The sequence below is a fragment of the Heterocephalus glaber genome, unplaced genomic scaffold (assembly GCF_053883595.1).
Source record: "Heterocephalus glaber isolate CG9 unplaced genomic scaffold, H.glaber_assembly_v1.0 deba00000122, whole genome shotgun sequence".
Taxonomy (NCBI): Eukaryota; Metazoa; Chordata; class Mammalia; order Rodentia; family Bathyergidae; genus Heterocephalus; species Heterocephalus glaber.
In genome coordinates this window covers 72,557,110-72,573,948 of record NW_028258138.1, presented here as the reverse complement: position 1 = coordinate 72,573,948, position 16,839 = coordinate 72,557,110, and the positions used below count along the sequence as shown (strand labels likewise).

The 16,839-nt window shown below is 38.1% G+C and overlaps 1 protein-coding gene across 5 annotated transcripts in view; it reads right to left on the bottom strand.

The window, feature by feature from the left end:
• Cd86 (CD86 molecule) overlaps window positions 1-16,839 on the bottom strand; it is a 128,538-nt gene that overhangs the window by 46,123 nt on the left and 65,576 nt on the right. For 4 of the 5 annotated variants that reach the window (XM_004873593.4, XM_087216134.1, XM_021251280.2 and 1 more), the window contains 2 exons: window positions 13,243-13,288; window positions 1,583-6,469 (listed from right to left, as the gene is read on the bottom strand). In XM_004873593.4, the coding sequence (XP_004873650.2) occupies window positions 6,379-6,469; window positions 13,243-13,288 (137 nt within the window). In that variant the 3' untranslated portion in view covers window positions 1,583-6,378. Of the gene's footprint in view, window positions 1-1,582; window positions 6,470-13,242; window positions 13,289-16,839 lie in introns of those variants that run through there. The other variant, XM_087216137.1, reaches the window with a different exon arrangement.

The following is a 16,839-nucleotide window of genomic DNA, read 5'->3' as shown; positions in this document are numbered from 1 at the left end:
ACAAGGTTTCTCAGGGGTTATTTTGGGGCACAAAGGAAAAGCCTTTTGGTTCCCTCAGATCTTTACCAGTTGTGACCACGATCTTGCTTGACTATATGGCTTCCCTTGGAAGCATGGGGACATTTTTCTCCTTAGTGAACCTCCTTTTAGCACAATGCACATTGGTTGGCTCCTGTTCTCTGGGGTCTAACAATCCCCCTGCTTGGGAGATTGGGAGACTCACTGGAGTTGCAGGGTCCTTTCAGAGGGGTCCCATCATGCCCTGGGTGCTGGCTGACCTTAAAGGACAAGGGCCAAAATATTGGCTGTCCTCTTATCTCTTTTATCTTTCTTAGTTTTTGTCTCCAAACCTCTGTTGTTGAACACTCAGAAGGTCAGTTATACCAGTCTTAAGTCTAATTTTGTCAGATTTAGAGTTCTTTCAAGTAGAATGTATTTGCTTACAAATATATCTTTTAGGTGACTAATTTTGAAATGCACAATGTTTAGGCATATTTAATTATCTTAATACTATTAGGAACACAACCTAAAAGAAGTCTATCATTACAAACAATGTTGGTCATGGGGGATGGGGTGGGGGGGCCTGTACCTCATTGTGTTTTCCTCAAGCTCTAGAAGGCTTGTACACTTAGGGAAAACAAATGCATTTAATGTACAAAGAAGTCAATGGTAATTAGTATAACAGTTACATAAGAAATGTTTATATATCAACTTAGCCTTTTACTTTTAAGGTGAAATTTATAATTCATGGCTCAATAGTATAGATATAATTGTGTCATTCTTACATTTAACATATCTACAAAGTTTAACAATACTGACCAAAAAAACCAAAAACCAAACAAACAAAAAACAACAGAAGATAGCTTTAGATCTCTTACAAGCTTAGAAAATCATAAATAGACATAATATCTAATATACAAGTAAGTGCATTTCATTTATACAACAAAATGTTTATTTAGTTAAAGCCAATAGATGTACACCATATTTCACTTGGCAGAATTGTCCAAAAGGAAGGTTTTTTTTCTCACCTGAATAGTACCGAAATGTTACTATTACTGTTAATGTTGTTATTAACAGCAAAAGTGTTAAGTTTTACTGACCATTTTATATATTTAAAGTCCAGATGCAATGCATATTGCATAAAAAAGAGCACTTACTCATTATTGTGCACTTATCAAATTTATACATCTTTAGTTTTACAAACTTTGCATATTTATACAGCATATTTAGTCCTCAGATGTATACTTATCTAGTCTCAGATATAAACAGTGTCAAATATAAAACTGCCTCTGTGAAGCTTCAGCTTCCTTCATAATCAAAAGCTTAATAGGAAACAAAAGTCATTGTCTTGATAAAACATAAACCTTTGTTTCTTGGCCAGTTTTTGTAAATTTAGTAAAAGTAAGTTAACATTTTAAGAAAATATTCTTTTAAAAATAGAATTTGGTTTTGCATTAATGTTATAGATTTTGAGTTAAAAACTCTTTAAATGCTCTTTGAAATCACAGTCCACTTTATCGTACATACATATTTCCTCCCATAAATTTCATCCTCAATAGACTTTTTTGCAATATACATAAGCTTTCTGTTTTTGTTCTCATCTTTGTCTTTCCACTTCGTAGCACAAAACCTCACCGTATAAGATCTTTTCTTTCAAAAACTATTCTCTTATACATACATTTCATTACATCTCTCTTTTTGACTTACTGGTTTCATTCTTTAAATTCACCTTTAAAACCAATTTTACAAAGTTTCTGAATTTGGACAAATTACTCTGTTTCTTAATAAGATAAAATATATTCCTTTTAAATACAAACATAACTCCCCTTATTTATATAATTATACATTAGAATTTAACTTTTAATAAACTTACATTTAATGAAAAACCAAGAAGAAAGCAATCCTACACCCTTTATTTTTTACAAGTTATGAAAACACATTTAATAGACCCACATATACTTAGAAATTCTATTATAAGAACTTGTAAGCATTTATCCCATTCCTATTTAATATACCTATAAGATCCAAGGTATCAAAGCAACATAACTAACATTAAGTTATTTCTTTGTCTAAGAAAAGGCTAAAGTCATTGTACTTGAAATACAGAAAGCAATGAATACTGTATCTTAAATTTTAACAAAGATAAATATGCTACTTGGCCAACAATCTAGGTAAAACATTTTACCAACTTTAGCAATTCTTGAGTTTCAAAGAGGTCTCCTTTAACATATTTTGCATTTTAATCCAAGCTTTAATCCTTGCATTTTAGTCATGGCTATCTGGGATAACTAGCAACAACAACCCATTTTTCACTAAAGATGACAGAGAAGAAATCAGATTTAAGAAAAACAAGCAAACAAAAAACAAATAAACAAACAAAAAACCCCACCAGTGCACAGAACCAAAAGGGAAAAGAAATAAGCTAAAAATGTTAAAATGGAGCAGCTGTGGTAGTTACTTTAGGAACTTTAGAGCAATTTATTGTGCTGAATTCTGAATTAAGTTATGTCCAATACTGTTCTTAGAAGACAACTTGTTGGAGACTTGTCTCTTGGCTGTTGCAAGAGTCTTTGTTAGGGAAATGCTTTGGATCAGAGTGTGCTGCTTGTGGAGAATCCTTCCCAGAGTGTCAGCAATGAGCTGAATATTCCTTTATATGTGTCCCCAAAAGCCCCAAATGCTAACAGGTTTGGATTAATTCAAGATGCTGGGCAACCATCCCCTCATTTGGACTTTTCAGATGAGCTATGAGAGCTCCATCTAACCCAAGAATGAGATATATTCCTCTCAGATGGTTCCCTGTGAGACTGCTGCATGTCCTGGGATTGTTCACCCCTGGCACCTCCACTAAGATTCTTGTCACTTAGGGCCACACAAATGGGTCAGAGGGAGTATTTGTCTCTTTTCTTCCAAGTCTGGAGACCCTTATGTAGATAAATTGATGGAATTGTTGTTGCCCCATCAGATTTTTAGCGTTTATCAAGTCAGTTACCATTAACACAGACTAAGAAACAAAAGAACACGTAAGAAAATTATATTAATAATCATCACAAACATAGATTAACTGGCAGACAGACAAAAAAACATATAGAACACATAAAACAATTACATTAAATCAGAGTACACTTTAAGATGTATTAGTCATATGGTATTAGAAAAATAAATTTTTTTTCTAGTCATAGGTTTATAGCCGTAATTTAGAAAAATTACCTAGAATTTTCCCTAGAGGGTTACTGGTGGTACAGACATAAACTTCAATAGACATGTCTCATATACCCTGATTTCTTAACTTTTTTTTTTTTTTTTTTTTTTTTGCACATGGGCCAGGCCAAGCCATAGTATTTACCTTGAGGGCTAGAGTGATGCAATCAGTCAGCCTTGATACTTTGGGTGATTAAGCCAGTTTCACTGTGGCCTAGTATGTGCTTCCTTTGATGTCTGCCAGGCAGCCCCCCAAAAATGTTGGTGGTCTTAACCTGTTCTCCCAGTGGGTGTCTAGGTGCCACTACAGAAGGCTCAAATAACAAGGCAAATTCCCTTCTCAAAACCAGATGACTGAAGTCCAGAGCCCCAAAAGTGCTCAAGGACAATCCATTGACATGACAATTTCTTCATCAAATCCAAATGTACTTAGCCCAGTATGCCAAAAGTTCTCAAATGACAAATGAGACAGCAAGGTCCAATGTCAGAAAGGTAGTTACCAGGGGTCAAAATCAGAGCCCCTGTCAAATTTTAGGATTTATTTTTCTATTCTATTAAACCGTAGTAGGAAACAACTAATGTTGGCCAAAGTGGACAGAAAATATCCTTGAATAAAAGTAATTTCAATAACTGCATGGGGCCATCCAATCTTTCCTCATCATCGGGGATCTAGGCTAGCTTGAGTGGTTAATGCCTAAAGGTGTGCTTTTTCCTGGTGCAGCTTACAAGACTTGTTACTGAAGTTTTAGGTAAAAGCTTCCGCTCCAGCAATCCCGAAAGATCAGGCTCTGCCACCTGTCCCATAAGGTCATAAAGGAGATTAGTATGGTAAAGGACAGGAAAGAAATTTAATCAGTCTTTGAGGGGCTGACTGAAGCTCTGAAGTTGGCAAAGATAAGGGTTGGAGTTTGGGATGGAGCTGAGAAAGGCGTCAGGCATAGAAGTTTGCAAAAGAGCAGGCATGAATGAATTGAGCCCACCTCCTCAAATCAGCCCAACTACACAGGCTGAGGAGCTACTAGATTTTTTTGTTTTTTGAAACAGGGTCTTGCTACTAAGCCCAGGCAATCCTCTTGTCTTGAACTCGAAGCAGTCTTCCTACCTCAGCCTCTCAAATGCTGGGATTAAGAAGCCACCACACCTGGCTAAGGAATTAGATTTCTAACCTGAGTGAAAGAGTAGGGGTTGACCTTTACTGACTCTGAGTGTAAAGGAAAAGGAGCAGGAGATTTTCACATGAATCATAGGATCGGATTTCCCCCCAGATAGTGGCATAGGACATAACCCAAGGGAAGAAAGTTATGAATCATAAGAATGGAGGGTGTTGTTCCCTGTCTGAGAAGTGTGAGTACAGAGGTGGAACAGAGCAGATAGCACCGAGAGAGGAAATCTAAGACATTTGGATGCCTTGCCCAATGAAAGATCTGTCTCTAATCCAGGGGATTTTAGAAAAAGAACCAGTGCCTTTCCAAACAAAAGACCAATGACTGAGACAACCAGCAACTAATCTGGACATCCAACTGGGGCCTGCAATTCCCAGTCAGTAAAAGTCTCCACAGAGTCCTTGGTGTCCCAGGGAAATTTAACATGGAGGGATCAGGGGAAGGAAAAAAGGATTAGAAGACTAACTGTGGGGCCGATTTTCCTGCTGGGGATTCATCCTTCCACAGGGGCCATTGTCAGCGAATTACCGAGTCAAGGCAAATTCTGAGAGCCCCATGTTCAGGCACTAAATCTGTCCCTAGCTAACATAGGTCTTTGCTTTAGTAGAAATGGAAATTAAAACTAAAGCACAAATTTATAGGAAAAAAGCTTTAATTGGAAGGTTAGAGGGAAGATAGGAAAGGACTTCGGTTTAGGTAACTGGAAGGGGAACACTCTGATACAGGGGTCCAGACTGCCTAGCTCAGAGCCCAGATTTCAAGGATTAGCTAGTGGGCTGGGGTACCATTGATCATTGCAGTCAGTCGCCTCAGTCATTTTTATCAAGAGGAGAACTAGGACTCAAAAGCGACAACAGCTTCCTGCTTTCTCTAGTGCACTCCACCAAGCCTTGCTCATCACTTCTGAGGAGGTTCATCCGCTCAATGTCTGCAACAACCCAGGGAGATGTGGCTCTGGGATCTAGGGCTGGTTCTACCTCCCTGTCCTGATTCCCCAAATTCAGGTTCCTTTGCTCACTATGTCCCGGACAATAACTAGGTCATCATACTCTTTATTGGTCCTGGCAGAGGGATAAGCATTCCTCAGAAGGGGTAGGTTTTTCTTTACAGCACAGTAACTGCATTATCATAGTATATGCTTTTTTAAAAAAGTACTTTTATTCTTTTAATAGATTAGTTTAGACTTTTGTGGACATGACAAGTACTTTGTAGTTAAACTGTTATAATATTACACTGTGCATTTAAACATTTTTGGTATGTTTTCATTATCTTGATTGTACTATGAAGGTTTGTATTTATGCATAATTCATGACATTTATAATACAACTTGCCATAATCTTAACTATCTACTACTGTAAAGAGCATGAGTAATAACTAAGATGAAGTACTTCTTCTTTCTTCTTTCCTTTTATTTTTTTTAACCCAGTCTCCTTTCCATTCAGTGTTGACTGGTTATATCTTTTTTGCTGTTTGGTTTTATTATACATTTATTTATATTTTCAAATATTACTATGAACACTATAAAGTTGTAAAATACATTTTTCTACCTCAACCACAGAGGTAATTGTTCAGTCCCACATACATAAAATGAAATGGGACACTACTGTAGAATTCAGGGCAGATAAAAGCCAGTACTCCCAGAACTAGGAATCCCATATAAAAATATATTTTGTAAACATAAAGTGAGGAATCTGGTCTTAAGCAGGACACATTGGTCCTAAATATTATTCCCAGGGAAGGAACCATTTTGGTGAGACTGGCTCACAAATGTGCTCTGAAATTAAAAGAAGCAGTTAGAGAATTAAAGTCTGTTCTAAACACAGGGAACAGAACTGACATAGGGAGGTTCTTTCACTTACAGGGAGTCCTAATGTTCTCACTATTACTAAAGGTAACATTCTCTTGGCTTTTGAGAGAATTCCAAAAGTTTTTTTGAGAGAGAGTTTCACACATTTTGCTCAAAAACTTGTGAAGGAAATGATATAGAAATGGATACTTATAGAAAGATTTTCCTTTAATCAAAACCATGTAGCATTTTCAACGAGTAAGGCTGAACAACACACTGGACTTCTTTATCATTTCTTTCAGATATATGGATGTTCATTCTGGAAAAATAGAAAAAAGGATTGGGTGAGATTCACTGGAGAGTCACTTTTTCTTTCTAGATTTCACTGATAGGGCAGCTCTTGGAGGCCATTGTAATAGCAATGAATAGAAATAGTTTATTGATGAGCGAGGTGGAGAAGGCAGGCGAAATGAATCTCAGTCTATACTGTCATCAATGCTTCCTTCAACAACTACCCTGTATTCTGTCTGGCCCTGGCCTGATTCCTTCAGACTACTTCTGGCAGAAGCTCAGCACCCCAGTGCCCCATCTGGGATGCCTGTAATTCCTTCTGCTGCTAGAATCACAGTGGCAGGTGAATCCAGTTAAGTGCTGGGCACTGTGGTGGCCCATATCTCTTGGAGTTATGAACCTGTCTGTGCAACCAGCTTTTGTCTGAGTGCTGCTTAGACCCCATGAGCATGCCATCAGAACCTTAATATTCTTAAGAGTCCAGTTCCTCAAAAGGGATGGAGGCCAGACAGCCTGACTGATCAGGAATTTCCATCTATTAGTTTTTTTAAAAATTTTATTTTATTGGTACATTTTAGGTATACAATATAATGACATTCATCATTGGAAATTTACACCTTTACATAATCTCTCTTGGTTCTCATTTTTCCCCCTTCTCCTGCCTTCCCTTCAACCCCTAAATCACCCTACTTACAAAGACTTTGTATCCATTTTTTTCATTTTCTCATATTAATTCCATTCCCTTCTTTAATTTCCCCTACCCCTTCCACTTCCCCTTCCCCTTTGCCCCTTTTCTTCCTATTTCACATTATCTATTATACATTTTAGTCCTTATTTACATTTTCATTTTCTCAAACTAGAGAAACTATTTGGTATTTACACATGTGTGTCCTGTTTATTTCACTTAAGAGTATCACCTCAAATGTGCATCCACTTAGCTATAAATGTCTCTAATTTCTCATTTTTTATTGCTGAGTAGTTTTTCATTTTATAAAAAAACCCATATTTTCTTAATCGAGTTTCCAGTTGATGGGCATCTGGGCTGCTTCCAAGTTTCAGCTATCACAAACTGTGCCGCTATGAACATGGGTGCACATATATCACTGTAGTATGATTCTTTTAATTCTTTGGGGAAGATACCCAGCAGGGGAAGACCTGGGTCAAATGAGACTTCCAGTCCTAGTTCTTTGAAGTATCTCCATACTGATTTTCACAGTGGTTGCACAGTCTACACTCCCACCAGCAGTGGAGCAGGGTTCCTCTTTGGCCACAGATCGCTAGCATTTGTTACTGGTTGATTTCATGATAGCAGCCATTCTTGCTGGAGTGAAGTGGAATCTCAGTGTTGTTTTCATTTGCATCTCATGAATGACCAGTGATGTTGAGCATTTTTTCCTATGTTTATTTGCTATTTCTACTTCTTTGTCTGAGAAATGTCTGTTCATTTCAGATGCCCATTTTTGGATTGGGTCTTTAAATTTGGAAGGTCTGACTTTTTAAAGTTCTTTATAGATTTGAGTTAGTAGACTGTCTGAGGAACAGCGGGTGAAGATTTTTTCCCATAATGTGGGTTATCTCTTCACATTGTTGGTGGTTTCTCTTGCTGTGCAGAAGGTTTGTAATAAGAAGTGATCCCACTTGTCAATTGTTTGTGCTAGTTCATGGCCAACTGAAGTTTTGTTCATAAAATCTTTTCCTACACCAATGTCTTCAAGAGTTCTACCTAACCTCTGTTCCAGGTGATTCAACATTTCTATTTTAATATTTAGATCCTTAATCCATTTAGATTTTAGTTTAGTGCATGGTGAGAGATATAGGTCTAGTTTTAGTCTTTGGCAAGTTAAAACCCAATTTTTCCAGCACCATTTATTAAAGAGGCTATCTTTCCTCCAGTGAGGGTGTTTGGCTCCTTTGTCGAAGATGAGGTGGCTGAGTGTGTCTGGAGTTGTTTCTGGATCTTCTAATCTGTTCCACTGGTCCTCAGATCTGTTTCTTTGCCAGTAACATGCTGCTTTTATCACAGTAGCTTTGTAGTATAGTTTCAAGTTGGGGGTTCTGATACTCCCTGGCATGTCTCTGTTACCTAGAATTGCTTTTGCTATTCTAGGTCTCTTCTTGTTCTAAATGAATTTTTGAATTGTTTTCTCAAGGTCCGTGAAGTATGCTGCTGGGATTTCAATTGGGATTTCATTGAATTTATATAGCAGTTTTGGAAGTATGGCCATTTTCACTAAATTGATCTTTCCTTTGCAGGATCAGGGGATGTCTTTCCATTTTCTGATATCATCTTCAATCTCTCTTTTCAGAGTGCTATAGTTTTCAGAGAAGAGGTCTTTGATTTCTTTTGTGAGGTTGACTCCTAGGTATTTCAGTTTTTTGGATGCTATTGTGAAAGGAATTGTTTGCCCTATTTCTCTCTCAGTGAGTCTGTTCTTCATGTAGAGGAAAGCTATTGATTTTTGTGTGTTGACCTTGTATCCAGCCACTGTACTGAATTTGGTTATTAAGTCTAGAAGACTTTTGGTGGAGTTCTTGGGGTCTTCTATATAAAATATCATGTCATCTGCAAATAATGAGAATTTGACTTTTTCATTTCCTATCTTTATTCCTTTTATGTCTTTCTCTTGTCTAATTGCTCTGGCTAATGTTTCCAAGACTATATTGAACAGGAGTGGTGATAGTGGACATCCTTGTCTTGCTCCTGATTTTAGTGTGAAGGATTTCAGTTTTTGGCCATTTAGTATGATATTGGTTGTTGGTTTTTCATCGATGGCTTTTAGCAGATTGAAGTAGAGATCATCTATTCCAAATTTTTTGTAGGGTTTTTATCATAAATGCATGTTGGATTTTGTCAAATGCTTTTTTCTCCATCTATGGAGACAGTCATATGGTTTTTGTCCTTGGTGCTATTGATATAGTGTATTACACTGATAGATTTGCATATGTTAAACCATCCCTGCATCTCTGGGATGTATCCCACTTGATCAGGGTGTATGATCTTCTCAATGATCTTCTGCATTCTATTTGCCATTATCTTATTACGGATTTTTGCATCTGTGTTCATTAGTGAGATCAGCCTATAGATCTCTTTTTTGGTTGGGTCTTTCTCTGCTTTGGGGATCAAGGTGATGCTTGCTTCCAGGAATGAATTTGGGAGTATTGCTTCCTTTCAATTTCATTGAAGAGTTTAAACAGTAGTGACAGTACTTCATCTCTAAATGTCTTGTAGAATTCAGCAGTGAAGCCATCAGGACCTAGGCTTTTCTTAGTTGATAAGTTTTTAATTATGTTTTCAATTTCATTGGTTGATATTGGGTTATTTAGAATTTTTAGGTCTTCTTCATTCAACTTTGGTAATTCATATGTATCTAGGAATCTGTCCATTTCTTCTGTGTTGTCCATCTTATTGGCATATAGGTTCTGGAAGTAGATATTGATGATCCTCTTGATTTCTCCTGGGTCTGTTGTATTTTCACCCTTTTCATTCCTAATTGCATGGATTTGGGCCTTTTCTTTCCTTTTTCTGATAAGATTGGCTAAAGGTTTGTCAATTTTGTTGATTCTTTCGAAGAATCAACTCTTGGCTTCATTAATTTTTTGTATCATTCTTTTAGTCTCCATTACATTGATTTCTGCTCTGATCTTTATAATTTCCTCCCTTGGTTAGTCCTGTTCTTCTTTTTCTAGAAGCTTGAGGTTCAGCATCAGGTTAATTGGGCTCGCTCTGTTTTCCTAATATGAGTATTCATTGCTATGAATTTCCCTGGTAAGACTGCTTTCATTGTGTCCCAGAGATTCTGATATGTTGTATTGTCTTTGTCATTTAATTTCAGGAACTGATTTCTTCTTTAATTTCCTCTGTGAACCCTTGGTTAATCAGAAGTGTGTTGTTCAATTTCCATGTGTTTGTGAAATTTTTTGAGTTTCTTTTGCTATGGATCTCCAATTTCATCACACTATGGTCTGATAATATACAGGGGATAACTTCAATTCCTTTGCACTTACTTAAACATGTTCTGTGAGTGAATATGTGGTCTATTTTGGAAAATGACCCATGTGCAGCTAAAAAGAATATGTATTCTGATTTTGTGGGGTGGAAGACTCTGTAAACATCTGTTAAGTTCATTTGTTCAAGATTTCAATTGAGTTCTAGTATTTCATTACTTATTTTTTGTCTAGTTATATATCTATTTGTGACAGTGGTGTATTGAGGTCCCCCACTACTGTTGTATTAGTGTGTATATGACTTTTCATGTCCATTAGTATTTGTTTTATGTAGTTGGTCGCACTAGTGTTTGGTGCATAGATATTTATGATTGTCATCTCTTCTTCTTGGATTGTTCCGTTTACAAGGATGTAGTGTCCTTCTTCCTGTCTCTTAATCAGTGTTGGTTTGAAATCCACTTGATCTGCAAAGAGGATAGCTACTCCTGCTTTTAGTGGGGCTCCCATTTCATGGAGTATTGTTTTCCACATTTTAACTTTCAGTCTATGAGTTTGTTTTTGAATTCAGTGTGTTTCTTGTGTATAGCATATTGTTGGATCTTACTTTTTGACCTATTCTGTGAATCTATTTCTTTTGATTAGTGAATTGAGACCATTAACATTGATGATTACAACTGATACCTATTGACTTATCATTTTCATGACTTTTTCTTTTTGTTGGGTTTTCCCCCTTTACATTTAATTTCTTGTTGCACCCGATGGATTCATTTTGCTGTGCTTCCTGGGGTTGTGATCCTCATTGTTCCTAGGATATTGTCTAAAATTTTTTGGAGTGTTTGTTTGGTATTCATGAAGTTCCTAAGGTGCTCTTTGTCATGAAAGTATCTTATTTCTCCATCAATTTTGAAAGATAGTTTTGCCGGGTACATCAATCTGGGTTGGAGGCTGTTTTCCTTTAGGGCTTGAAATACATCACTCCAAGCTCTTCTTGCCTTGAGGGTTTGCATTGAGAAGTCTGCTGTGATTCTGATGGAATTTCCTTTGTATGTGATTTGTTTCTTTTCTCTCACTGCTTGTAGAATTTTGTTATTCTGTTAGGTTTCTGGAATCTTAATAATTATATGCCTATGTGTAGATATTTTGATTAAGGCTATTTGGAGTCCTATATGCCTCACTTATCTGTATGTCAAGCTCTTTTCCCCTCCTTGGGAAGTTTTCTGCCATCACTTCTGTGAACAGTTTTTTTTATGTCATGTGCATTCTCTCCTGTTTCTTCTTGACCCAATCAGTCTTATGTTATTCTTCTTTGCTTCATCTAGCAGCTGCTGGATTGATTTCTCATGGTCCCTTACAATTTTGAAGCAATTTTTCTTTTCCTGGTCACTAATTGCAATCCTATCTTCTATATCTGAAATTTTGTCCTCACATTGGCTCATTCTGCTGTGTAGACTTTTAATGGAGTTTTCAGTCTCCTGGAAATGTTTGCATCTGTTTTATGGATTCCATTTGTTTCCTATGTTGGGATTCCATTATGTTCCTCAGCTCCTCTATTTTTTAAAATCTGTGTCCTTTCTAAATTCATTAATCATGTCTTGCACTATGGGCACAATATTTGCTGTTATCTGAGAAATTATTTCTGATTTCATTTTTTCCAGATCCTCTTTTGTTGCCAGTTCAGGGAGTTCAGGTGGTTGAGTATCAGAGTGTTCCATCTCATTTCCCTTTGGGGTTGTTGTAGGTGATCTGGAAGCCTGGTTCTGAGACTTGTTTATGTGTCTTCTCATTTTGATGGGGGAGGGGGATGCTGTTGGCTCCTACAAGTCTCACCTCTTATTTACTGGGAGAGGTGGAATGGTGGCCTGGAAGACCCTACCTCTGGGCTGGGAGTGGTGGAATGGCAGCACAGAAGTCCCTTCCTCTGCAGTGGTGGAGTGGTTGAACCATGGCCTGAAAGCCCCTTCCTCTGGGCTGGGAGCAGTTGAATGGTGGCCCGGAAGCCCCTACCTCTCATGAAGATTTTTATAGTTTGTGGAGGTTTCAGTTCATAGTTCACTGGCTCCAGGGCAGGGTGGCATGGTAAAGGGGCATCACAGAGAAGAAACAATTCATCACAGGCAAAAGGCAGCAAGGCAGCCAGCACCAAGTGCAAGGGACCTCCATCTATTCTTTTATGTATACATTTATTCTCTCAACAAATATTTATTGAGCACCTAGTATATGCCAGGCATTATGCCAAGTCATTGCAGCATGATGGTGAGCTCAGCTCAGAGTTTAGTTTACTTAATAAAGCTTAATAAGATAATTTTCATAAATATCCAAGTGCAATCTGTTATAAAGAAAAAACTCAGGGATCCAAAGGATACTATAACAGATGGGCACTAACTACTTTGGGAAAGTGTTTTTAAAGAAAGTGCTGCTTTAGGCAAGATAGGAAGAATGGGATGAAAAAGCAGCAGAAAAACCTTCTAAGCAGAGCAGATGCAAAGGCACTAAGGCTGAAGGGAACATATTTTCCCTCCTCACTTCTTGGTTTGTTTATTCCACATCTGTAGGATGCCCACTAGGCCAGGCACTGTGCTGGGTCCTGGAGTCACCATGGTGTACAAGATGCAGTCCATACCCACTGCTTCAGATTTTTATGGATGTGTATGGATTTTTACTTGACCATGACTTCAAACTGTGAATACTTTGCATCAATCTATTGACAGATTACTTCCCTTGAGCTCCTAACCACACCATTTCTTTTCTGCTCCCTCCCCACTAGCTTGTGGTTGCTGTGGTCTCAGCATGGCTCAGACTCAAGCCAATGAAGTTTAGACATTATGAGGATCAACAATGTTGCAGGGTCAGGCTCACCTTCCTTCAGTCTCTTCATTGTTTTCCTTCTCCATTCTGGTGGTTTCTGAAAGAGACCAGAACAGCTTCAAAAATTGTATTCCTCTTAGATATGAAAAAGGAAGGGGATTGCAGTTTGAAGAGGCTTCTAATTCCTGGGACTTAGAAACTGCTATAACCTTATATATGGAAGAGAAGGTTACTTAACCAATGCAATTTCAGGGGGTCTGGGAAGGGGTTTTTGCATCCAAAATGTAAAAGCCTTCACTTGCTCACTGTGTCTTAAAATTTAATGTTGAACATAGATTTTTTTCACTCACAGTTCTGTCTTTGCAAATGAGAATACCAGTAAGAGGGGTAACATATTTAGTTTTAGCACTCATTTAGTAATTAGAAAAGGGTTTCCAATCCTTTTATGAAAGCAAAGTTTACTAGGGGAGGAACGGGAATCTTGAAGACACAAATGCTTAAAGGGATTAGCTAGATGGTGCTATCAAATACTTCACACTGTTACATGGACAGATCCAAGTGGGAAATCTCTAAACAGCCAGACCTTCTAAAGTCTGAGCTTCTGTTTATATGGACTTACTGCTGATGACATGACTGTTGTGTCCATACTGTTGTCCCTCTCAGAGCCTCACAGGAGAGGTTGTTAACCTGGGAGTCCATGGGGGAATTTAGAGCCATAGGGATCCTCTCAACACCACCATTAATACTTTCATGATTCAGTCTTTATTAAACTATCTTCTTGAAAACTTCCTGTCATTGGCATTTTCCTTTTATGTGTGTGCATATTTGAGAATAATTGTCTTTCTGCAGGTATAATATTAAACAATAAAATTCAATCATTTATACTATAAAATTTGGTGAGTTTAACAAATGTGTAAAGTTAAGGAACTATCACCACAATCAAGAGATAGAACATTGAAATAAGCCCCCTAAATTTTCCTGCCACATTTTAATCAATGTGTCTCCATCATATTTCCTAGTAACATTTAATGTGCTTAATGTCAAAATAATTTTGCTTTTTCTTGAATTTTATGTAAATAGGATCATATAATGTGTAGTTTCCTTGTGCCTGGCTTCTTTCACTTAGCATAATGCTTTTGAAATTATCTGTGTTGAGTATCACCAGTATCTTATTTCTGTCTCCCACTCAGAAAATATTTTATTTTGTGAATATATCCTTTTGTTAAATGATGGGTTGTCTTCTTAAGCAGCAGTAATAATAATTATATATTTTGGATATACATCCTTTGTCAGATACATATTTTATGAACATTTACATATTTTTCTGTTTGTGCTTGACTTACTGTCTTCTTAAAATCAAAGGGTAAATGATTTTCATGTTCATGAAGTTCAGTTTATCAATTTTGCTTTTTTATAATATTGCTTGTTTTTTCTGAGTCCTAAGATTTGTCTATGTAGAGTCATATAGATTTTCTTCAATGTTTTCTTTCAGAAGTCTTTTAATTTTAAGTCATATTTATGTTTATGATCCACTTTAAGTTATTTTTTGTAGAATCATAAGTGTATATCTAATTCTCCCAAAACCATCGGTTGAAAAGACTCTCCTTCCTTTCTGCATGGGATTACCTTGGTAAATTTGTAAAAAATTAGTACTGTGTGAGTTACGTGTCTTCTCATTTCCACGGGGGTGGGGTGCTGCTGGTGCCCATGTGGCTTACCTTCTCTGCCCTGGGAGTGGTGGAATGGTGGCCAGGGAGCCTCCTCCTGGGCCCTGCAATTGGCTCACCCCTTCTGCCCCGAGAGCGGTGGAATGGTGGCCTGCCTAATAGCTTTTTTTTTTTTTTTTTTTTGCTTAAATTCTTTTATTGGTGCATTTTAGGTATACAGTACGTTTGCATTTATCATTGGGTGCTTGTACCTGTAAATAGTGTATCTTAGTTCTTATTTTTTCCTCATTAACTGTGCTCCCTTCACCCCCCTCCACCCTTTCCTATTTACAAAGACTTTGTTTCTATTTTTTCCTTTTCTTTTAATTTTTCCTTTCCCTTCCTTCCTTTCCTCTTCCCCTACCCTTTTGCACCTTTTCTTCCTATTTCAAATTATCAATTATTCATTTTTTTTTAAGAAGGAGAAGGTTTATTTGGCTCACATTTCAGTCCAGGGTCAGCAGCTCCAAAGAAGAAACAGCGTGGCAGAGAGGCCTGGTGGAGGAGAGCTGCTCATGGCATGGCAGACAGGAAGCAGAGAAAGAGTGAAGGGCAGAGCCAGGGAGGGAGATACATCCCTCCAAGCCATGGCCCCAGAGACCTCCTCTTCCAACCAGACCTACCTCCTAACAGCAAGTCAGCTATGAGCCCCCATGATCTAGTCATCTTCCAAAACCCCTGTCTCTGAGGGCATGATACAGTTACAAACCATAACAGCTATTGCTTAGGACACAGGCTGACTATACATAAGCCTCTGAACACAGGCACAACATGAATATATTATATAAACATAACCATGCAAAGGCACAATAGATGTTTCTGTTCCATGTGTTCACATACTCCATCATATACAAAATAATCCCCCTTCCATTTGAGTGGTCAAGGTGTCATGGTTTTCATGCTAAACAACATTGGTTTTAATGAAATAAACACTTCTGAGGGGAAGGTCAGTGCATGTTCCTTAACCCAGTTCTAGAAACCATTGCTAAGGTGGCCAGAGGAGTTGCTGTGTCTTGAAAAGCACAGTCTTCATCATGATTTACCTGTGATGACACTCTCAATGGGTGGATTTATGAGGTTCACAGAGAACCTTTTCATACATGACTTCTAGGTTTGGTTTGGTTTAGCTGTCCTTTTGTTTAGACAGGATCTCACTAAGTTGCCCAGGCTGGCCTTGGACTTGTGATCCTCCTGTCTAAACCTCACAAGTGGCTAGGACTGCAGGTATGTTCCACCACACTGGATTTTTGTGGCCCCTGAATGAAGGTACAAGTGAGTATTCGTGGAACTGGTAGGACAAATCAAGTTCCAGGAGCTTTGTCTCTCACCTAAAGCAGCTCATTCATAGACCACAGGCTAGAGCCTACTAAAACAATGCCCAACCTTTGCTAGGTCATTTGCTAGTGGAGGAAAGGGCTAGAGTTCTAAAGAGGCCTCAGTGCTTAGGCACACTTGCCTCTCAAGGATTAATTTCTGACTTTATTCACTCTAAAAATACCTTCAGAGAACCTACTACATGCAAATGATCGAGGCACTTGTGCACACATCCAGTAGCCAAACAGGCCAGGCTTCACAGAGTTTGCATTCTCAAAACAGGAAGTAACTGCCAGGCATGGTGGTACTTGCCTGTAATCCTAGCACTCAGGAGGCTGAGGCAGGAGGATCACCATGATTCGAGGCCAGCCTGGAATACATAGTGAGTTCAAAGCCAGCCTGAACTATATAATGAGACCCTGTCTGAAAAAAAAAACAAAAAAAAAACCAGGAAGCAGCCTGGTGAATTCAAGCAGGAGGTGAATTCAACCCAGCTACTCTCCTTAATGAAAGTAATTGTTAGGCGTGCCACAGCAACCAGCCCAGAGAAGACCTCCAGATCGATGTGCCATAGCTCCCAACCCAGAGGAGACTTCCAGGTCAGTGCATCAGGCTCCTAGGCAGGAGG